The sequence below is a fragment of the Mastigoproctus giganteus genome, chromosome 3 (genome assembly GCF_048544385.1).
Source record: "Mastigoproctus giganteus isolate SK-2022 chromosome 3, ASM4854438v1, whole genome shotgun sequence".
NCBI lineage: Eukaryota > Metazoa > Arthropoda > Arachnida > Uropygi > Thelyphonidae > Mastigoproctus > Mastigoproctus giganteus.
The window spans coordinates 204216033-204239885 of record NC_143577.1 but is presented as its reverse complement, the minus strand read 5'-3'; the positions used below and the strand labels follow the sequence as shown (position 1 = coordinate 204239885).

At 35.8% G+C, this 23853-nt stretch overlaps 1 protein-coding gene across 2 annotated transcripts in view; it reads right to left on the bottom strand.

Annotated features, from left to right (window-relative positions):
• LOC150088616 (uncharacterized) overlaps positions 1–23853 on the bottom strand; it is a 345392-nt gene that overhangs the window by 64102 nt on the left and 257437 nt on the right. For both annotated transcript variants that reach the window (XM_090369593.1, XM_090369592.1), the window contains exons 14-15: positions 16832–16905; positions 7078–7137 (exon numbers count right to left, since the gene is read on the bottom strand). In XM_090369593.1, the coding sequence (XP_090225719.1) occupies positions 7078–7137; positions 16832–16905 (134 nt within the window). The remainder of the gene's footprint in view (positions 1–7077; positions 7138–16831; positions 16906–23853) is intronic.

Below are 23853 nucleotides of genomic sequence, written 5' to 3'. Positions count from 1 at the left end.
AACAGCATGGCTGATGGGGTACTCATGGTTAATACCTACTGAAAGTGGTCTGAGGAGGGGGAACCCATGAACCACTGGCGAGGTGTTGGACAACATTGGCTCATCAATGCTCGAGGTGAGCAAAGGCTTTCCCGGACTGTACGTGGCAACAGAAGGGCGACTGTGATGCAACTAGTCAGTAATTGGAATGCTGGTGACAAGAGTAATGCCACAACACACAGTACATCAAACCCTGCTGAATATGAGGCTGTGTAGCCACAGGCTGCTCTGAGTGCCCATGCTAACCAGAGTTCACCGGCGACAGTGCCTACAATGGGCATGCGAGCATCGAAACTGGACCTTGAGTGATTGGATTGGAAGAGGGCTGTCTGGTCCGATGAATCGTTTCCTGTTGCACCATGTGGATGGCTGAGTATGTGTGCATCATTTACCTGGGGAGGTGATGCTGCTTGGATGCACTATGGCATAAAAACAAGCCACGGCCTTCCCCTCTGGCGGTGCCGTCTTTCAGCAGGATAATGCACCATGCCATACTGCCAAGATTGTTCGAGACTAGACTGATTCGCGGAAAACATGAGGAAGACTTCCAGATATTGCCCTGCCTCGAAATTTCCCAGACGTCAATCCCATCGAGCATCTGTGGTTTGTGTTGGAACAGCAACTCCGATCTGTGGCATCTCAACCACGGGCCTTACAGAGTTAAAGGATCTGCTGGTTATGTGTTGGTACCAGATACCACAAGACACATTTAGAAATCTTGTAGTGTCCATGCCTCACCGGGTATGAACTGTTTTGACTGCACGTGGAGGACCAACATCATATTAGGCAGGTGGTCATAATGTTTTGGCTCATCAGTGTATCTCTTGTAAATATTTCACTTGGTTTCTACATTGTTGATTTCTTTCCTTGCCTTTTGCACAATAAAATGCTTTTGCACTTTCTTTAATTTTTATTCACACTTCCCATTTCTTTTTCACCTTACTATACAATCTTTTGAATAACTGTTTTAAAATCCCAATCATCATTATCCAGTACTGTTGAATTCAGTTTCTAATGGCTTTTCCCTAGACTGACACGCATGAACAAAATTTCCCTTTCCGGTGCGTGAAATGAAACTCGTTGATTTCCACAAATTTGATATGCCATATCACTCGAATTCTTTCCAAAAGTTTTTACATCACATCGATACGATCTATCCTAGTGCCTACGCTATTAGCTAATCTTGAGGCCAATTAATTGTCCAGATTTTTCAGCCTCCAAATGGTTACAAAACACAATTTTCAACAAACCTATATTAATTCATAACTCCCCCCCCAACTACTATGATGAGGGTCTCTCAAAATTTTGTCCATTATGGGGTCCTGAATGCAGTTCCACTCCTCACCATTATGACTCACTGCACCTCCCCGACATAGTTACCCAATCCTTGAAACAGTTTTCCTTCCTCTATGTAGTGTATACACTGATTTCTCTAACTGCGCTTCCCACATAACCAGCCTACAGCCACAACTAGGCCTTCTATATCTATATTTGTGAGCCATTAATTCTCTAAAATTGGAGGACCTCACTACTGTATCTGCCTCTGCTGAGTGATTTGTCCCATAGGTCCAAGATCCTAACAACCGATATCTATTTTTTGCAGAAACACAAATTTTAACCCCATACTACCTTTCCAACTTATTAAAGAAACTTTCAACAAGACTATTAGACATTTCTAGAGGAAACCTTTCAATAGTAACTATTTTGCATATGCTTATAATTTTGAAAATGTTTTCTGTTCACATTTTGAACAGAAAACATTTTAAAAATTTTATCTCATGCCTCCATTTTTCTCAGAACCAACAGATACTTCTAGGTAAAGGAGCTAATCCTTTTATCTCCTGAACTGAAACAATCTGAGTCAATCTGTGCATTACCTCTATGGTGATGCAAATCTCTATAGTTTGACACTCCATTGTTCTTTCTCTAAAGAAGAACTGTTCCATAATTAAACTCCAATACTTCAGAAAAATAGAATTATAAATCTCATGTCCTGTCTGACACCAGCAAAAGGCTAAAGAAAAAAAAAACAAACAATTATTTATATATAAGATTGGCAATAATAAATCAAATAATAAATTCAAAAACAAAACCTTACTACACCTCCAAAGATGATCTCCACATGGGAATATGCTTTTTAGCTGAAACCACTGCTATATTATATAAAAGATGACTGGACTACCTTCCAAACTTCTGGAGAGGTAAGTCTAGAAAAAGAGTTAATCAGCAACCTTCAGATGAACTGAAGAAACTAAATCAGCACTGTTTAAAGGCTATTTGGGTCTCTTCTCAGTGTGTGAGTAGGTACTCAGAGATATAACAGCTGATGAGCCAGCTGCAACTTATTTGCACAACATGAGAGATGCCAAAAGATGTACTTCTTAGACTAATAAAATAAGAAGTGTTCCAGGCACTAACAACTTACTTCCATTTTGGTAAGTTCCAGTTTAAATAGGCCATTAATCACCCTTGAATAAATGGAAAATCAAGTTAGCATTATACTCATCTTACAATTTTTTTTTTCTTATCAGGTTATAGCAATATCATTAAACAAGAATGCAGATGTGCCATGCAACAATAACTTCGCATCATTAATGCTAAATTGTTTTGATCTTCAAGTATGCCTTGCTGATACAAGGCACAGATGAGCATCAAAATCTATAACTTGTACCTATCAAAAATACAGAATATGTACTGTTCATCTGAATATAAGACAAATATATATTTTATGCTAGGGGTGAGCAATTGTTGTTCAACTGCAGGTCAGAGGGAAATTTTATAAGTTGCTGCAGACAAGTTAATCGGATAATTCTATATACAGTCAGTCCTCGTATAACACGTGTTTACACTATACGAATTCGATCATACACGATTTATAAATAGGGGAACGATATCTTATATAACATGAACCAAATTTGCTTATGCACGATTCGCCTTTGTGTTTACAAGAAATAGCAGTCGGACCGGAATCACCCCAACTGAACGTAAAGCGATAGGAATGAAGAGAAGATTCTGAAAATGTATTTTATGTTTTTTTTATATCAGTGAAGGGGAAACACATTTCACCATAATAACGTAAAAACCAACACAATTCCAGCAATCGGTATAATTGCAAATGCAATTAGATTGAGTTTACTACCAGTTTATAACAGATTCCACTAGCAGGAACGCAACTGGAAATTGTTTTTATTGTTTTATGGTAGTAACTCCTAGAACTGTGCTTTAGTAAAATGTGAGGTGTTAATAGTGTATCTCTGCCTTTACGGTGTTGTTTATTCAGTTACTACACGCGCAGCTTTGTTTATGTGTATCAAGCGTGCCTCCCCGTTTTGTAATTGTGATTTATTCCCTAAAAATAAATGAGTAAAATACTTAAAAGGTGTGAAAAGGAAGCGTCCTGGTGAAGACACTGCAGATTCAGAGAGAAAAAGAAAAGCAATATCGATAAACAGAGGCGGACTGGATCAAAAATTCTTACCTGGGAAAATTTAGGGTGGCCTCATACTATGGTTTATGGCCAAAATCACACCGGCCTCCGGCCCATCGGGGTTTCCCCGGTAAGGCTTATGGCCAGTCCGCCTCTGTCGATAGAGAAAAAATATAAAATTGTGAAACGCGGTGAGCGAAATGAAAGACCATGTGATATTGCACATGCTACAGGCCTAAATGAGGCAACGCCGAGAATTACAAAGAATGCAGAGAAAATAAAAAATAAAAAAAAAATAATAAAAAACTTTCATAGCAGGAACAACTCAAAGTGTAATTAAAAGCCATTAGATTAAGACACAAGGAATTGGAAGAGATGGAACAGCTGTCATCTGTTTGGATAGAAAATCAAACAAAAAACAAGTTTGCTTACGATAGAAGCAAAAGCATTAGCAATATTTTATCACGTAATAGTTGTAATAAAAAGTATTTTATTACCATTATTTATTGTGTTTGGTAATGTTTTGGTTACAAATGGGTGTTCAATCTTGGGTGGTCGGCACCTAACCCTATTTTTCCCATAGGGCCTGTTGTTTATATTGCACGATTTTGCATTGCACAAGGGTTTCTAGGAACACAATTATCGTGCTATATGAGGACTGACTGTACCAATTAAAATGCAACCCAATTAAGTTAAACAATAATTAACTTATGCTTCCATTAACCCAGTTGGGAAACAAATTTAGTAATAAGCTATCTATCAATTAGATAGCATAAAACAATTTAGCAATATGCTATCTATGAATTCTGCTGGGAGCTAGCACACTTTTGACTACTATAAGGAAACACACATTGGTCTTCAGAATTCACAGAAGAAAACCAACTGGCTGCCAAAGTAAGTTGCAGTTCACCAAATTTATTTGTAACATTGTACAACCTCTATTATGACAGTATTAATTGTTACATTTCATTGGATCATATCGGTATGGAAATCACCTCAATGGTATAACTTGCAAAAACACTTTTTTTTGTTTTTTAATACATACAGTGATTCAGGAGAAATAGTAAATATTTTGGGAGGTTATAGTATCAATTATTCAGAGTAAAAAAGTTCATATGAACATGTATCCAATTCTCAATGGATAAGAAGGTACAGCTCCCCGAATTAGATGTGACCAAGAAGTTATAACCTTACACTGTTTGGTGTTAGAAGTATTCTTAAGAATGCTGCACATCTTCACACATGCTGAATATGCCGATATGGCGTCTGTCTACGGCATGGATCTGGGAACTTTTTTGAGCATTACTCCGAAGTCTATTTGTATTAAACAATATTACCCCAAGATGTTTTTTTTTAATATGATGCTGCTTACAACCAAGTACCATCTTTACATATTTTATAATACTTCTCCTGAATTTGTTTATATATATATATATATATATATATATACTACCGGCAAATAAACTTGTCCGGCCTAATTAATAGCAATGTTAAATATAATTAATACATGTTAGTTTGTCAAAGAGTGTTGTTATATATGCACTAGACACCTAGTAAAAAAAAGTTAATTTTACTTTATTTATTTATTTATAAACATATGCACAGGGCCTTACAGCTACGCCAATGTGCTCTGCACATTAAACAATAAACAAAAATAAAGAATAATAAAATATAAAATTATAACTATATACAAAGCCACACATTTTGTAACACATAACAAATACAAAATTAATAAAAAGGATTTAATTAAAAACATCCTCACTTTAGGATTTTCAAAAAGTGGTGCTGTTTCAATTTCAATAAAACAACATTGATATCAGGACTTTTTGATGTCAGAGCAATTTGGATGAAGTCTTCGGGGTCCAACCGATTTCTGTATTTTTTTTTTAAATTCATAAGGGTAGAAAATCCTTGTTCACAGAGGTAGGTTGTTGCAAAAGGCAGCAGTACTTTTGTTGCTTCTTCATGTGCAATTTTAAAAACCTTTGCAGTTTCTGAGATCCAAAAAGATGAGAGATTGTCTTGTTCTGAAATTCCATGTGTGCTTCACTGTTGGAGCGAAGTTCAAGAAGTGCCTCTGATAATCCTTGGGCTCCTCAGGTATATTTGTGAGTTCACAGTTGAAGGGGTTTACAATCCAATCGACAGTATGAAAATCAAGCTCTGGAAAGTACTCTGAGAACCGCTTTTTGAATTTGGTCAAATGCCTTGTAACTGACTTCTTGATGTCACAAAGACAGATCTTCACAATCTTCCAAAAACTCGGCTAGCTTTGGAAACTGCTATCTTTTTTTTGTTCCACTTTCTGGTTCCAGTACAAAAACTTTGATCCAAATGCTGAAATCTTTTCTCTTGCGAAAATGATATTGATATTTTTTCCTTGCAATTCCTTGTGGTCCTGTTCATCAACCACCCATGTCTCCAGTCCTCACTCAGTTAGATTTTTGTTTGTGGGGATGGATAAAAAGCACAATATGCAAAGAAAAGACAAATACAAGAGATGAATTGCTTGCTCACATTTTGAATACTGCTGCCCTCATAAAGGAATGCCAAGACGACCTCAGAAGAACATGTCATATTACCACAAGAGTTGCAAAGTGCATCTAGGCTGGCAGTGGTATTTTCGAACATTTATTGTGAATTGTAAAAAATTTGACAATTATTTGTGTTTTGTATCATTCAGAAAGTTAATAAATACAAACAATAAGGCATTTATCGTTCTTTAATATATCAAAGCCTTTAATACATAATGGCTGTGTGTGTGCTAGTTTCAAACAGCTGTGCCTCTCATTTTTTAATTGTACTTTATTCCCTAAAATGAATAAAATACTTGAAAAAGGTACGAAAAGGAAGCCTCCTGATGAAGATACTACAGATTCAGAGAGAAAAAGAAAAGCAATATCGATAGACAGAGGCAGACAGGGTCAAAAATTCTTACTGGAGAAAACTTGTAATGGCCTCATACTAGTGTTTATGGCCAAAACCACACCGGCCTCCATTGGCTTCGGGGTTTCCCGGTAAGGCTCATGGCCAGTCCACCTCTGTCGATAGAGGAAAAATACAAAATTGTGAAGCACTTTGAGCAAAATGAAAGAACATGATAATGCGCATGCTACAGGCCTAAATGAGGCAACGCTTAGAACAATTAGAAAGAATGCACAGAAAATAAAAACAACTTTCATGGCAGGAACAACTCAAAGTGTAACAAAATCCATTTGATCAAGACAACGAATTGGAAGAGGTGGAGTGTCTGTCATCTATTTGGATAGAAGATCAAACAAAGAACAAGTATGCTTATGATAGAAGCAAAAGCATTAGCAATATTTTATTATGAAATAATTGTAATAAAATACTTCCGTATTTTATTACGATTATTCATTGTGTTTGGTAATAAATATGTGTTCAATTTTGGGTGGTCGGCACATAACCCTATTTTTCCTATAAAACTTGTTATTTATATTGCACGAGGGTTTCTAGGAACACAGCTATCGTGTTACAGGATTCTAATAGTAATAATACTTTGTAAATGTGATTACACACACACAGTTTTATCATTGCTCCATTAATTGAAAAGATAATGTAAATCTTTTACTACCAATACCACATCTCACCTTCAGAAAAAGCTTCATATATGTCTTCACAATATAATGTAGCAGTGTCACAGAATTATCCTAAGATAGAAAAAAAAAACCCAAATTAATAACACAATCTGCAATGATATTAGCAAGATTAAAAAATATGTAATTTTTAGAAGTATCCCTTCTAACCGAATTTAAAGAAACCTAAAGTAAAAAAAAATTATAACAAAAGAATACATTACTTAAAATAGCAAATTCATTGTATTTTTAAGATAATGGTATCCAACTTACTGGAGTATGTAGTTGTGAAGGGTGTGCCCACTTCAGAAAAAAATAAGTAGCAATAGATCAGTACAACTTTGTCCTGATAACTGAATAAAGCCAAATGTTTGTACTTCATAGCACAGTTCCAGATTTTGATTTTACTCATCCTTCTGTCATGTACTATGAGTGATATGATTTGAATATACAGTATAATGGCCATACCATCATGGAAAAACCCAAAATTCCTTCCATTTCTGAGCTTTAATATTGGATCCACAGACCAGCTACTAGATAGACCAGAACGACCCTAAGTGAAACACTACAGGAGGCCGCTGTAGCTGAGTGGTAAGGTGCACGGGTGCCTGACCACTCATAAGTACACGTGTCTTGGGTGACCCAGGTTCAAGCCCATGACTGCTGAATACAGTGCTTTTTTTTTTTTTTTTTTTTTTTTTTGTTAGTTGTTTGGCACATTGGCTTCTGTGGCCATAATGCACCTCCCAAAGTTTTTGCATTTTACTCTGATCCAAGCCCGAGGTGGGATTCAAACCCGCAACCTTTGGGTTGCCAGGCAGGCACTTTACCCACCTGGCTAGCCCGATCAGCTTCTTCTTGTATTCTCTCTACCTTGTGAACTCCTCTGACTGTGTGGTCGTACTGGAGTATAAACAGAAAATTTATTTTTATTTATTTAATAATCTCAGTATACTATTAAGTCAGATCACATGTAGGAGTCCAAATATGCATATGTGAGAGAAATGCAGGAGTAGGGTTGAGAAGCTTTATTGGTCAATGTTCCCCTCAGCTTTTACTTTAAAGAACCATGAAAAGTTAAAGTGGAAAAATCACATTAACTGCAACAAAAAGCAAGCCTTCCACAAAAACAAAAAAGAAATAACTTCACAAAATATATCTGGTCTGTTCTACTTTCAACAAAATGCATTTCCACTTGCACTATTTTGCTCTTTCCAAATAAATTGCAATAAATTTTATTAATCTTAATTACAAGGTTACCACTTCAAGTTGAAGCAGATTTCAGAGTTATTTCTATATCCTCATCATTACTCAAATTGATACAGCACACAATGCTGCCTACATTGCCAAACCATTCCTTACTAAAAGTATTCTGAGTATACATTAATTAATCATGTAAAATCTTGTCCATATTGTTTCAACTGGATAAAACAGTTGGTTTTATCCAATACGCAAAAAATATTGCTAAAACTAATTCTAGTACTGCTCAAGGAGGAAAGGATACTGCCCTTCCTTCCATTTTTAACATTACCTCAGTTATTAATGTGAGAACTGAAATTTTAATGTATCTGCTGATAACAACCCAAGAATAGCTTATCTATGCATTATAAATGAAAGACTAAAATCTAACCAAGTATTAATAATTTGGAAATAAAAATCCTACCCTGTGTTAGAATTCTTGGGCCGCTGACTGATTCTAAAGGAATTAAATACAATAACTAAATTCTGATACTCGTGGATTTTATTACTTTAGCTTTATCTTCTGTGGTGGTGTTATATTAAAACAAATCCACTAAATTATCAAAAACTCGTTTTCCCAAGGAATTAAATTATGTAAGCATTTACAATAAATTAAAAGAACTAATTTTAGAATGTTTCTGGAGAAGGAAAAAAAAAAAAAAAAAAAAAAAACACCCTTAAAAGGACAATAGATTCACCAAATACCTGACATATAACAATGCACTCTCTCATCACTCTAAAAATTACCTCTCCTCACTATGAAGGGCCTTTCAGTAAAGAGTGATGCTTAGTACCTGTTAAATTCATCAGTAATGTCAGCTGGGTTATCTAAAACTAGTCCACACCAATAATAGGCGTGAAAAAGTCTTAGTTAACTGATCTGAAATGAATCAGATCTAATCTGCTGTTTCATTATCTTCTTCTTTGTAAAAAATATATACATGAAAAACTTGTTACCCTCTCTGCTCTCTTAAAGCAGTTATTAATCAGTCCAAACTAGATTTTGAACAGGCTGAGAGTAGCAAACTTGCTTCTTGCCCTAATGGTAGCCGAGCATTCTAGTCTCTTGCCAAAGCTACTGGCAGCAACTTTTGCCCATCTCTGCTTCCACCTCTGTCAAAACCAGATGGATCTGTTGTCACTCCAGCCAAGGATAAAGCTGACTTGCTAGCATTCCATTTTTCTTCCAACTCCTGTATCAATGATCTTAGTAAAACACCTCCCACCATTCCCAACACACTCTATTCAATGCCTCCTGTGGTCTTTGGTCAAAAGGATGTCAGAAGGATTTTGACGAATCTTGATGCTAAGAAGAAAGCTCCAGGTCCTAATGGTATTTCTCCACTTGTTCTCAAAACCTGTGCTCCTGAACTTACTCCTATTCTTCGATCTTTCTGCCTTTTTTTACTTTCTTATTCCAAAGGTGTTTTTCCTTCTGCTGGGAAACTTACTCATATCCAGCCAGTTCCTAAAAAAGGGTGACAAATCCCTCCCATCCAATTATCGTTCCATTGCAATTACTTCTACTCTTTCTAAAGTAATGGAGAAATCAATTAACCACCAACTCTTAAAACTACCTAGAAACACTCCATCTGATCAACGATTGTCAGTATGGATTCCGTCAGTGTTAATCCACTGGTGATATTCTGGCTTATGCTAGCCATTTATAGACAAATTCAATGGAAAAGTTCGGGGAAACACAAGCAGTTGCTCTTGACATCTCAAAGGTTTTCAATCATGTTTGGCATAAAGGTCTTCTAAACAAGCTTCCATCTTATGGTTTTCCAACTGTTTTTTGTAATTGGTTATCCAGTTTTCTCTCTGATCGCTCACTGAGGGTGATGGTAGATGGCTCTCTGTCTTCTAACTTCTCCACTAATGCTGGTGTCCCCCAAGGTTCAGTTCTTTCCCCCACTCTTTTCCTCTTGTATATTAATGACATTCTTCCATTGACTGGAAATCCTATCCATAGTTTTGCCGATGATAGCATGTTGCATTCCACTTTCCATTTTGAGAAACCTTGGCCTGCTCAATCAACTTCAACTTCTTGAATATCTGCTACTAATTCCTTAAATGCCGATCTCCAGGTAATGCTCCAGTGGGGCAAAGACAACTTAGTTGATTTCAATCCTTCTAAAACTCTAGTCTTGTCTTATATCTCGCAAAAAGGATTCTTCTGCTCCTATGCTTATCTTTGGTGACACTCCAATTTCTAGGCAAAATGATATATATCTCTTTTGGGGATTACCCTGACTTATAATCTCTTTTGGCACAAGCACATTACAAATATTGCTTCCTCTGCATCTAAAAAACTTGGTTTTCTCTTTCGCTCTCGCTGTTACTTTTCTTCCAAACAGCTGTTCACTCTGTGCAAATCTGCCTTACTGTGGAATATTGTTCCCACATCTGGGGCGGTGTCCCCAAAACCTCTCTCTGGCTTCAAGATTCCATTCAGAAGAGGGCAGTTAGGTTAATTAATGACTCCACTCTAACAGAGTCTCTCTACTCACTGTCTCATAGACATACTGTTCTGCTGCATGCCTTTTCTACAGATACTTCCATGGGCACTGTTCTTCTGAATTGGCTTCTATAATTCCTGCTCTCTCTTTCAAAACAGTCTGAACACGTGCCGCCACCAGCCAACATCCATTTACTGTCCAACTTCAAACTCACAGAACCAACTTTTCATCTTCCTCGTTTATTCATTCAACTGCCGTTTTCTGGAACAACCTTCCTTTGTACGTATTTCCTGAAAATTACAGTCTAAAGCAGTTCAAGTCTAATGTCAACAAATATCTTCTTTTGTCTTCTCAACCCCCAACAGAAGCATGGTACTAAGTACTATAGGTTCTAATACCTCTCGTGTTTGGGGTTTTCATAAATAAAAAAAATAATAATAAATAAATAAAACAGTGATTTTTCATACTCAGCCTTTGCAAACATAACCTTTTCTGTGGTGCTGATTTTCTAAGGCCTGGTAGAGCTAGAAGATCAACTTGTAGCTGTACCAGGCCTCAGTACTTTTCATATGCTTATAATTAGATAGTATGAATCAGAGCTGTAATACTCAATACGTTCTACGTTGATATTAATATTTGTAAAATAATAAGAGGAGTTTACCTCAATATAGTACGTAGAACACTTCTGTATGATACTCTCCAGAAATTAAAACGAAAAAAATCGAAAACTTACATTAGAGTAAAAAATAAATAATTAAAAACCAATTTAACACAATTCAAATAAATTTAACACAATTAAAAATCAATTTAATGCAATTAAAAATTAAAAAGAATCTAACAAAATATTCAATACGATTTTCCTTCCTGAAGCTGACAACGCTTTTCAACCGTATGTCGTGATCACAGGAATGAAAATTACCGAATAGGGTTGAACCTGAAACTTAAATAGTATTATTTGTCTTCACACATGCGCGTAAAGGTCCATGCATCGGAGATCAAATATGGCCGCCGAACATTAACAGAATTCTTGTGTAATTTAATTTCTATGGTTTCTGCAATTAATAGTCGCGTATAATTACGTTGAACATTAAGTATTTTGGCCTCGTTAAAAAAAAAGTGTTTTTTGTTAATGGCATGAAAGGCTAATTCTGATGCTGCTGAATGAGAAACATGAACTGAGGCTTCGTGTCGATTTATACGAATATTCAGAGAAAATCGCGTCAAACCTTGGTAAGACAAGTCGCAATCACCGCAAGAAATGTTGTCCAGATCATTAATTTGTGTTGCGAACGCGGAAAGAACCGAGCGATTGTTCATTAGAGTGCGTAATTTCCGTATTGGCCTGGCCACAATTTTAAATTCGGTATCTTTAAAGAATCTATTAAGCTGTTTGTGACACTGTTCAACATTTGGGACAGAAACAAAGTATTTTTTGATATTACTATTGTTGGTTGGTGTAGTATTTTGTATCCTATCCTTAGCCTGTACCCTAATTTGCTTTATTGTGGCAAGGGGATAACCCCTGTTTAAGAACCTGCTAGTTAATATTTGTATTTCGGAGCCCAAAGCAGATTCCGTCGTTATGATACTCTCCAGAATAGGCATTTAGAAATTGATTAAAGATAATCGATCTTTTGTAGGTGAACGGGTGATAGCTATTATAATGTAGAAGCATACCGGTGCTTGTAGGTTTTCGATAGATGCTAAATTGGATTTTATTCGAGTCCCGAGTAAGCGTGAAATTTAGAAAGTTTAATGACTTTGTATCCGTATCCTCCTTTCCAATGTAAATTTGAGTCTAGAATGAATATTATTAATCGAATGTAAAATGTCTTGGATAGTACTACTATCAATAATAACTAGAACATCGTCTAAATACCTCCCATAGTATGTGATACGGGGTCGAAAAGGTGTCAAATGCATATGCTCAATCATTGAGAGATAGATCTTTGACATTAAGCCACTCAGGCTCAAACCAATTAGCAATCCAAAAATTTGTTTGTACACCTTGTCTCGAAAGGTGATATAGTTGGCCTCAACTAACAGTTTAATTAAGTGAAAAATTTCCTTAATAGGTAGCTTCGTATAATTAATTGGTATCGAGTTTTTATTTAACATATCCCAAATAATATCTAATGTGTATTCAACGTTTACATTCATATATAACGAAGTAACATCTAGTGAGAATAAATTGTCATTGTCGCCAAGTTTACAGTCTTTAAGACTATTAAATAATGTATCGTAGTTCTTAATCCCAAATTGTATTACCTGTATAAAGGGTTTTATAATGCTATATACATGTGTGGCTAAGGATGAAAATGCCGAGTTCCTGTAGGAAACAATAGGTTGAATAGGAAATCCAATCTTGTGTAATTTTACCTGACCGAAAAGTGCAGGAATATTGTATGTTCTGGCCTTTAATTCCTTTAACTGGGCCATAGTAATGCAGTCGTTTTTTCGATACGTGGTTAACGTTTTATTGTATTGATTGACCAAATTGGTAAACAGTGCCGGGTCTACTTCAAGATAAGTGGAGGTATCTGAAACAACTGAATCTTAACTTATTAATATAATCAGGTTTATCTAGTATTACCACTGTATCTCCTTTATCTGTCCTCTGTATGTGATACTTATTTCCCCGAAGTTCTCGTAAAGCTGAACTGTCATGTGTATTCAATTTAGGAAGTCGCGTTTCTTTTATGTTATTCACTACTTGGTTAACTTGTTGAATAAATAGATCTTTTTGTGGAACATTATGAAGTCCAAATTCAATATCAATTACGCATTGTTTTTTTAGGTAGCTTTCAAGGTGGTAAATTATAATTTAGTCCTTTGGATAAAAGTTAAATCTGGTCCTGCGGTAGCGTACACGAGGAAAGATTTGTAACCTGTTGATATGTCGGTTCGTTGAATACTGGGTGAGGTGGTGTTCGTGAACTAGCTGACATATTCTGTGGTAGTATGTTGTGTATCTGTGTGTGTGTGGGGGGGGGGTTGTCACCCAACTCGTATGTACTTGGTCGCAAGCCCGCGACAATGTGTTAGAATTCGCATGAATGTGTCTTGGCCTATCCGATAATGTTTGCAATTTATTAACGTGTCTTTTTTTTTTTATTTTTTTATTTATTTATTTATTTTTTATTTCTGAGGCTTGTGCTTCCCGTCGCAAATCTATGGAGGTTTTCAATAAATACGTGTATCTCGTTCAGCAGCGTCAGAATTAGCCTTTCATGCCATTAACAAAAAACACTTTTTTATTTAACGAGGCCAAAATACTTAATTTTCAACGTAATTATACACGACTATTAATTGCAGAAACCGTAGAAATTAAATTACACGAGAATTCTGTTATTGTTCGGCGGCCATATTTGATCTCCGATGCGTGGACCTTTACGTGCATGCGCGAAGACAAATAATCACTATTTAAGTTTCAGGTTCAACCCTATTTGGTAATTTTCATTCCTGTGATCACGACATATGGTTGAAAAGCGTTGTCAGCTTCAGGAAGGAAAATAGTTTTGAATATTTTCGCTAGATTCTTTTTAATTGCGTTAAATTGATTTTTAATTATTTATTTTTTACTCTAATGTAAGTTTTCGATTTTTTCGTTTTAATTTCTGGAGAGTATCATACGGAAGTGTTCTACGTACTATATTGAGGTAAACTCCTCTTATTATTTTACAAATATGCTTATAATACAAGCAGATGAAGTTTTCTTTGCAGTAATCAGCCAAGAAGGGTAAGAGTGCACTATCAATGATCTATAAGACTTTTGCTAGCAGAGAGAAGGATTGTTTTATTATTAGAAAACAAAATTAATAAAGTACCATTAATATTGCACCCAAATAATAACAGCATGCCACAGATCAGTTAGAACAACACAAAGAAAAAACCTAATTCCAAAAAAAAATATTAAGTTATTGGGTGTTCTTTAGATTCCAAGTATTCAACTGCTTTCACTGTTAGTTGCTTGAGTAACCTTCACCACTAAGATAAATTTTAACGTAGGTAACCAATCCTCATACAATCACTGAAAGGTACTGAGGGTTACACCTGGATGGTTTTGTTAATATGACTGAAACATCAGAAGGATATTTATTAATCTAGTGTGCAGTTTACAATCCCACGTGAGCTAGTGTGAAGTTCAGTAGCATAGGGGCAGATGCCAAGTGTGCCGGTATCAGAAGGGTGGTACTGACAAGCCACATCAGTTCTGTGCCAAACTATTTCAACACAAAAGCTAGCTGACGAAATGAAGTCCCGAGATGATGCCGCATCAGGATTAGAGCAGAGAGTGATTCAAGCCTGCACACATCCTTAAATCTGAGTATATACTGCATAGCAGCATAGGTCTATTTGCCATCCAGAATGTAACTTTGAAGGGATCAATCAGGTGACCACTTCATCAATGCATGCTCGAATGCATAGCAGTTTGCAATTCATGCATTGTGTACGTTCTACAATACTGAATTAAGTTAAAGGTTATACTGTAAATAATGTGTGTATAGTATTTTTTCTGCTTGATATAGAAACAGGTAATCGTGAATATTGTGATTTATAATTTAAATAAAACAACAAATGCCCAATTAATTTTAGACACACTACCAAAGGAAAAAACATTTCACATTTAGAAGGTCTAATATATCTTTGTTGCCCTCATTTACTTCCTCTTGTCATTGATATTGTCACTAGCTCTTTAAACTACTGTAGTTCTTAAATTTGAAATTTTTTTTTTTGAAACTGTTCGAAATGTCGGAGTCACTTGGATCATGCAAACCGAAATAGGGGAAATTTATGGCAAAGTGTGAATGATTCACTTCCGTGAAACAACAGATGACCACTTGTCGGGATGAAGGAAATCGCTCTCTCCTAAATCTCTAACAGGGTGCTTACAGTAAAAGGTTGACCAGAGCCTATTGTCCGAATGTGGAATATGCCTTAATATGCCCACTGGCTATGGATATATAGAAATTAGTTGACCAGCTCGACTTCTAGATATGTGGGACAGGTAGTTGGATAGGTTTTATGGGTACCACTATGTTGCAGATGGTAATCTCTTTAGCTCTTAATTTGTGCTTAGCAACAGCACTATTGCCTAAAATTGCTTGGAGGCCAGAGGTGCAAGCAATGTGCACCTCTGGCCTCCAAGAGGTGCAAACAATGTGTACCCAGTTTAAGTCTCTTGTAATCTATTCATTATATGGAAACTATTTTAAATGCAATTACCAAGGGGTATTCAAAAAATTTGCTATAGAGAAGGTCATTAAACAGAGGTCTGACACTGTACTTATTATGATTTTACCAATTATCGAATTTGTGTATAGCCAAAAATTTGCCAAGGGTGCCAAAAACCTAGCTATTGCCTCTGGTGAAGTTTACAATCCCATGCAAACAAGTGTGAAGTTTACAATCCTATGACTAACAGGTTAATAGTTCTGCTCCACAAACAACAAGGAGTGCCATACCAAAAACCATAGGATGACATGATTTGGCAACACATTTTGTACCAAAAATTTTTTATTATTAAAAAAAAAAAAAAATGTATTTTATTCAACTAAAGTATTATTTTCATCTCAAAAGGAGTGATTGTCTTATTTATGCTATCAAAATACAGGAAATATATCAAAAAATTAATATAAACTGTCAATCAAAAAGCAACTGTTTTTTCTTATTTCTTAATTTAAAAGACTGCATATACACAGTTGCTTTAATAAGATCAGTTCAAAAAAAAAAAAATCAGTACATTAGTTATTATGAAGATAATAAAATAACACACACACACACACACACACAATTATATCTATTATATAAACATACATATATTATAGTATGTATATCCAAAGCTGACCATGATTATGCTGTGCAGGTCTGTCATGCTCTCCTAGTATTTAGGAATTTAAGTTTGTGAATATATCACAATTTTCAGAATTATGAACAAAACCCATTAAGCTTCTTAAAATGTATTCTAAAACTAACTTTATTTAAATTACAATACAGATTAATCAATAAATGCATAATCTTGTACACCTTCAAAGTTGCATAATTTTCCATGATATCATCGATGAACTTACTTTACTTTTTACATCTTTTAACTTTGGTAAAATTTCCAGACCAAATCCATCTGCTTGTCCTCTATTTCTATTTCCTAAAAAAAAAAAAAAAAAAAAAAAACAATAAAAAAGTAATTGTATATAAAATATTTTATTAGGATAAATAAAACAGAGAGAGTTCAGTGAGTTATACATTTATATTAATATATAGAAATAAAGGAATATACCTCAATGCTTTTTTGTAGAATGCTTCCCTAACAAACCCTCCTAAATTCAATCAGATGTAAAATTATTTCTCAATGGTTTCCTTCCCTCACGTACATATGAATGGTCCGATGTATCCGCGATCAATAGTAAAGATCTCCCAACCCGATCACCAACACATCAAACCTTCCCAAGGACTTCCTAATTCATTTCACAAATATACATGGTCTCAATTCTAATCTCAACGATGTCCATTTCCACTTGCAGTCTTCCAAACCCCATGTACTTTTTCTGACTGAATATCAGTTATCGGTTGATTCAACTACTGCTCATCTCAGATGTCCAAATTATTTGCTGTATGATTCCTTTCGCCTCAAAGGTGGTACTTGTGCATATGTCCGTTCTGATATTCCCTGTCAGAGACTTGGCAATTTGGAATCTCCTCTTTTTGATCTTCTCTGGCTTAAAATCTCTCTACCTCATTATGTCAAATTCATCTGTTGTCTCTACCGTTCTCCCAACTCCACTAATCACTTGGAGCTCTTTGACTTCCTCTCTTTGCAACTTGACTTTCTCCAGTCCAACTTTCCTAACAGTGAGGTAATTTTCCTTGGTGATTTTAATGTTCACAACTCCAGCTGGCTTCCGTTTTCTAGTCACACCGACCCAGCAGGTCAAGATGCTGAGGCTTTTGCAATTACTAATGACCTAGCACAGATTGTTCATTTACCTACAAGAATACCGGACAATCCTAATCATACAGCCAATACGCTTGACCTTTTTCTCACAAACAGCCCTTCTAAGTACAAGGTCGAAGTGAGAGGTCCTTTAGGCACTTCAGATCACAACTTGGTGATTGTCTCTTCTCCAATGGAACCTTTATCTCATGGCTATTCCCAACCTCTTATTGTTTGGAATTACAAGAATGCAAAATGGGATGACCTGCGAGACTTCTTTTCTTCTTTTCCCTGGTCTGATTACTGTTTCAAAACTTCTGATGTCAACGTTTGCTCAGATCGTTTCAGTGAAATTATTCTTGCAGGAATGGAATCCTTTATCCCACACTCCACTTTAAAATCTCGTCCTTTATCTAAACCTTGGTTTTCCAATAAATGTGCTAAGGCTGTCCAAGAGAAGAATGTTGCATATCGTAATTGGCTTGTTTCTAATTCTTCAGTTTCATTTTCTGCCTACACCAAAACTCACAACAATCGTAAAGCAGTTATTAATCAGTCCAAACTAGAGTTTGAACAGGCTAAGAGTAGAAAACTTGCTTCTTGCCCTAATGGTAGCCGAGCATTCTGGTCTCTTGCCAAAGCTATTGGCCGCAACTTTTGCCCATCTCTGCTCCCACCTGTGTCCAAACCAGATGGTTCTGTTGTCACTTCAGCCAAGGATAAAGCTGGCCTGCTAGCATCCCATTTTTCTTCCAGCTCATGTATTAATGATTTTGGTAAAACACCTCCCACCATTCCTAACACGCTCCATTCAATGCCTCCTGTGGTCTTCCGTCAAAAGGCTATCAGAAGGATTTTGATGAATCTTGATGCTAAGAAAGCTCCAGGTCCTGATGGTATTTCTCCACTTGTTCTCAAAACCTGTGCTCCTGAACTTACTCCTATTCTTTGCCACCTTTTTTTCACTTTCTTATTCCAAAGGTGTTTTTCCTTCTGCTTGGAAATTTGCTCATATCCAGCCAGTTCCTAAAAAGGGTGACAAATCCCTCCCATCCAATTATCGTCCCATTGCAATTACTTCTACTCTTTCTAAAGTAATGGAGAAATCAATTAACCGCCAACTCTTAAACTACCTAGAAACCTTCCGTCTGATCAACGATCACCAGTATGGATTCCGTCAGTGTCGATCCACTGGTGATATTCTGGCTTATGTTACCCATTTATGGACTAATTCAATGGAAAGGTTCGGTGAAACACAAGTAGTTGCTCTTGACATCTCAAAGGCTTCTGATCGTGTTTGGCATAAAGGTCTTCTAAACAAGCTTCCATCTTATGGTTTGCCAACTGTTTTTAGTAATTGGTTATCCAGTTTTCTCTCTGATCGCTCACTGAGGGTGATGGTAGATGACTCTCTGTCTTCTAACTTCTCCACTAATGCCGGTGTCCCCTAAGGTTCAGTTCTTTCCCCCACTCTTTTCCTCTTGTATATCAATGACCTTCTTCCATTGACTGGAAATCCTATCCATAGTTTTGCCGATGATAGCACATTGCATTCAACTTTCCATTTTGAGAAACCTTGTCCTGCTCAATCAGCTTCAACTTCTCGAAAATCTGCTGCCAATTCCTTAAATGCCGATCTTCAGGTAATTCTCCAGTGGGGCAAAGACAACTTAGTTGATTTCAACCCTTCTAAAACTCAGTCTTGTCTTATATCTCGCAAAAAGGATTCTTCTGCTCCTATGCTTATCTTTAGTGACACTCCGATTTCTAGGCAAAATGATATATCTCTTTTAGGAATTACCCTGACTTCTAATCTCTCTTGGCACAAGCACATTACAAATATTGCTTCCTCTGCATCTAAAAAACTTGGTTTTCTCTTTTGCTCTTGGCGTTACTTTTCTTCCAAGCAGCTGCTCACTCTGTATAAATCGCAAATCCGCCCTGCCATGGAATATTGTTCCCACATCTGGGGCGGTGCCCCCAAAACCTCTCTCAGGCTTCTTGATTCCATTCAGAAGAAGTTAGGTTAATTAATGATTCATCTCTAACAGAGTCTCTCCACTCGCTTTCTCATAGACGCACTGTTTCTGCTGCATGCCTCTTCTACAGATACTTCCATGGGCACTGTTCCTCTGAATTGGCTTCTATAATTCCCGCTCTCTCTTTCAAAACAGTCCGAACACGTGCCGCCTCCAGCCAACATCCATTTACTGTCCAACTTCAAGCCCACAGAACCAACTTTTCATCCTCATTTATTCATTCAACTGCCGTTTTCTGGAACAACCTTCCTTCATATGTATTTCCTGAAAATTACAATCTACAGAAGTTCAAGTCCAATGTCAACAAATATCTTCTTTCATCTTCTCAACCTCCAACCCAAGCACGGTACTAAGTACTATAGGTTCTAATACCTCTCGTGTTTGGGGTTCACATAAAAAAAAAAAAAAAAAAAAAAACCACCACCACAACCCTGAGAGTCAGAAGAATCTTGTCTAATAATAAAATCTAATAATAGCTAATTTAAAAGATTTTAATTTTTATATGCAGCAATCATTTTAATAAGTTTATTATTAAACAAGATGTGTTCTGGCTCTCAGGGTTATGTGGTGGTGGTGGTTTGATGTTTAGGAATTTTTGTGAGGTGGTCGGGTTGGGAGATCTTGACTATCGATCGCAGATACGTCAGACCATTCATATGCCTGTGAGGGAAGGAAGCCATTGAGAAATAATTTTACGTCTGATTGAATTTAGGAGGCTGCTATAGTGAAGCATTCTACAAAAAAGCATTGAGGTAAATTCCTCTTTATTTCTATATAAAATATTTTATACACAGTTACATTTTTTATATCTGCATATATATATAATTAATTTCAATTTACTGATAATACAACAAGACTTTGTTGATCCCAGGCTTTGTTACTCTCAGAAAATTTCTAATTTCTGAGTCATGTCTCACTTACTAGGCACTTTCTTATCCTCAGCTGACATAATCCTCATAAAGCCTCAATGACACAAGACTTGACCTTCCACCTCAACTTTCTGATAAGCTTGTTGGTTTACTGCTTTGAAGGTTTTTAACACACTGACTATTTTAGTCGGGGCCATGCGGTAGATTTTCTCAGTATGATGCAAGTCTTCGAAATGCCACCCCTTAAATGTTTTTTCTTTAAAATAACCTTCAATTGTGATTTAAAAAAAAAAAAAAAAACTGCACAAAATGTACGAATACTATTTTTATTTTGAAAATATAAACTACTTTAAAATAATGATATCAACTACAACAATCTACTACAGTTTTACCCTTCTAACTTTAACTTTAGCAAATTCGTAAATTAGGGATTTGTAGTCTAGAGTGGCAGCCAATGTAGATTCAATAGAAATTAATGCCAGATTTCTAAGTTTTGTTTGGCTTATTGAACTTCTTAAGTAGTGTTTTATTAATTTTAATTTGGAAAATGTTCTTTCCCCACTAGCTACAGAGATAGGGAGTGTTAATAAAATTCTCAGAGCTACAACAGTATTCAGATACAAAGTAATTAAGTTATTTTGGCACAAATAATTTAAAACATCCAAAGGTTTCATAGAATATGGTAGCATTCGGGACATCACGTAATTCTTCTTGAAGATCATTTGCATTTATATTTGATTCATTTTCGACTGAAAGTATTAACTGGAGACTGGTACAATAATTTTCTAGCGTTTTGTCATCTATATCCTTGAGTTTTAAAATGTCATATAAAAACTGAAAATTTTTTGCTATGGGTTTCCAGAAGCATGAATTGTTCATTCAGAGATTTAAGGATAATGTCCAGAATATAATTGAAAAAGTTTATTTTAAATTTATTCTACTCTGTTATGGGTTCATCGACAGCTTCTTCATAGTCAAATTGACGCTTTTTCCTTCTGGCTCTAATTCAGTTTCGGCAGGAAATTCTGTACTGCATTCAAGATTCTCTGCAATCTCATTAGCAGCAATTTTCATCTGATCATATCCAGATTGTCTATAACTTTTCACTTTTTGTATGGTTTCTGATAACATTCTTACCCAATCTGACAAATTTATAGTTACAGATTGCAATAGCTTCGAGACTGAATTTATTTCAAATAAAATATCATGCCAAAGAATTACACCGCATATAAACTTGTAATTTTTAATATTTTTTGCTAACCCTCTTGCTTTAACTTTAGTTTCTGCATCTCTGTTGACGTCTTCTATTATTTGGAATAATGCATCATAGATTTCGCAAAGTTGAAATTGTAAAGGTTTCAATGCATCTACTCTGCTTGACCACCTAGTAGCACTCAATGGTTTTAGAGTTAATTGTGAAACATATTTTTTTAGCACTTCCCAACGCTTTGTAGAACCAGAAAAAAAAAGTGTAAAGTTCTTGTACAATAGAAAAAAAAAGTTGTTTCTGTAGAAGAAGACGCTGCATAATTCACAACTAGGTTTGAAGAATGACATGCGCAGGGCACATAAAATGCCCTTGGATATTTTTCAAGTATTCTATTTTGTACACCCTTTCTTACTCCTTTCATATTAGCTCCGTTGGCATAACCTTGTCCTCTAAGCCACTTTAACTCAAAACCTAACTTTTCCTACTGTGTCAGAAAAAGTTCTGTCAAACCCTTCCGGTTGAATCACTAGCTTCAAAAAAACCAATAAAGAATTCTTCAATTTCATATTTATTTTGAATCGAGTTAAAAGAGACAACTCTTACTGTTAATGAGAGCTGTTCAATATGACTTAAGTCTGGAGTACAACCAGCGATTATCGAAAAATATTTAGCGATTTTTGTTATTATTTCGACAATTTTCCTTAAAATTACATTTCTCATCAAATTTATCAATTCATCTTGTATATTATTGCTTAGATAAGTCACAGACCATTTATCAGACTCGCGTTGAACTTTCCTGATATGTTCTTCCATAACTGGATCAAACTCAGAAAGCAATTCTACCAACTTTAGGAAGTTTCCGTTATTAGGCTGAAACAAATGTTCAGTTGTTCCACGAAAAGCTAAGCATTGTGAGGCCAATAGTCTAATTATTGACATAATTCTTTTTAGAACTCCTGTCGGATGCTCAGACCTAAATGGGCCCATTTAGGTCTGAGTGTCCTTTTTATATATTTTATTTAGGTGTTACCTGAATATTTTATTTAGGTAACACCTAAATAAAATATATTAAAACTCCACATGGTATAAGAGTGGTAATTTAGATATATGTATTATAATTTAAATACTAATGCTAATTATAATAAAAATTTGGCAGGTGGGCTGAGAAGTGGAAGTTGAAGGTAACATTGATAAATGCAATTTACTGCATACGGGCAGCAGTAATCCCAGAATAACATAACAATTAAGTGGTTCCACATTCCAGGTGGTGGAGAATGATAAATATCTATAGATAATTGTACAGTCTGATATGAAGATTTCTGAGCAGTGCAGACAGGCTTCTAAGGACAGCTCATATGGTTTTGTCAATGATATACAAGAATTCTGCCAGTAAGGACAAGAAAGTGATTATCCTATTGTAAAATGGCAATGGTTAGGCCATGTCTTGTGTACTGCTTACAGGTCTGGAAGCCTCATTTTAAGAAGGACGTGAATCTATTGGACTGGGTACAGAGAAGAGCAACCAGATTAGTTAAAGACACGTCTTACCACAAAAGACTTTGGTTTTACAAATTGCAGTACCTGGAAAGTAGGCACTTGCAAAGAGATCTGATTGAAATGTTTAAAGTTTTAAATGAATTGGGTAAACTCAATGATGGAATTCAAACTCTTTCTCAGACAATACACACAAAGGGGACATAAAATTGAAAAAATTCTTAAATTTTTAAATTCTGTACAGTGGGACCAACTGATGATGTTACCAATGTTGAATTCTAAATGGAAGCCTCCAGGGATTTAATTCTGGAGGCTACTAGGCTTTTCACACCAACTAAGAAATACTGTTCAAGGTTTAGGCCTAAATGGATGTCAGATGAATTAATGAGGCTTGTGGCAGAGAAGAAAAATGTATGGGATGCATATAAATTATCACGTGACACAGAAGAATATGGTAGATATAAGCAAGTCTGTAATCAAGTCATAAAGAAGGTTAGGCAGGCGAAGGCAGATTACGAGAAATCTTTGGCAAAGGACACAAAGAAAAACA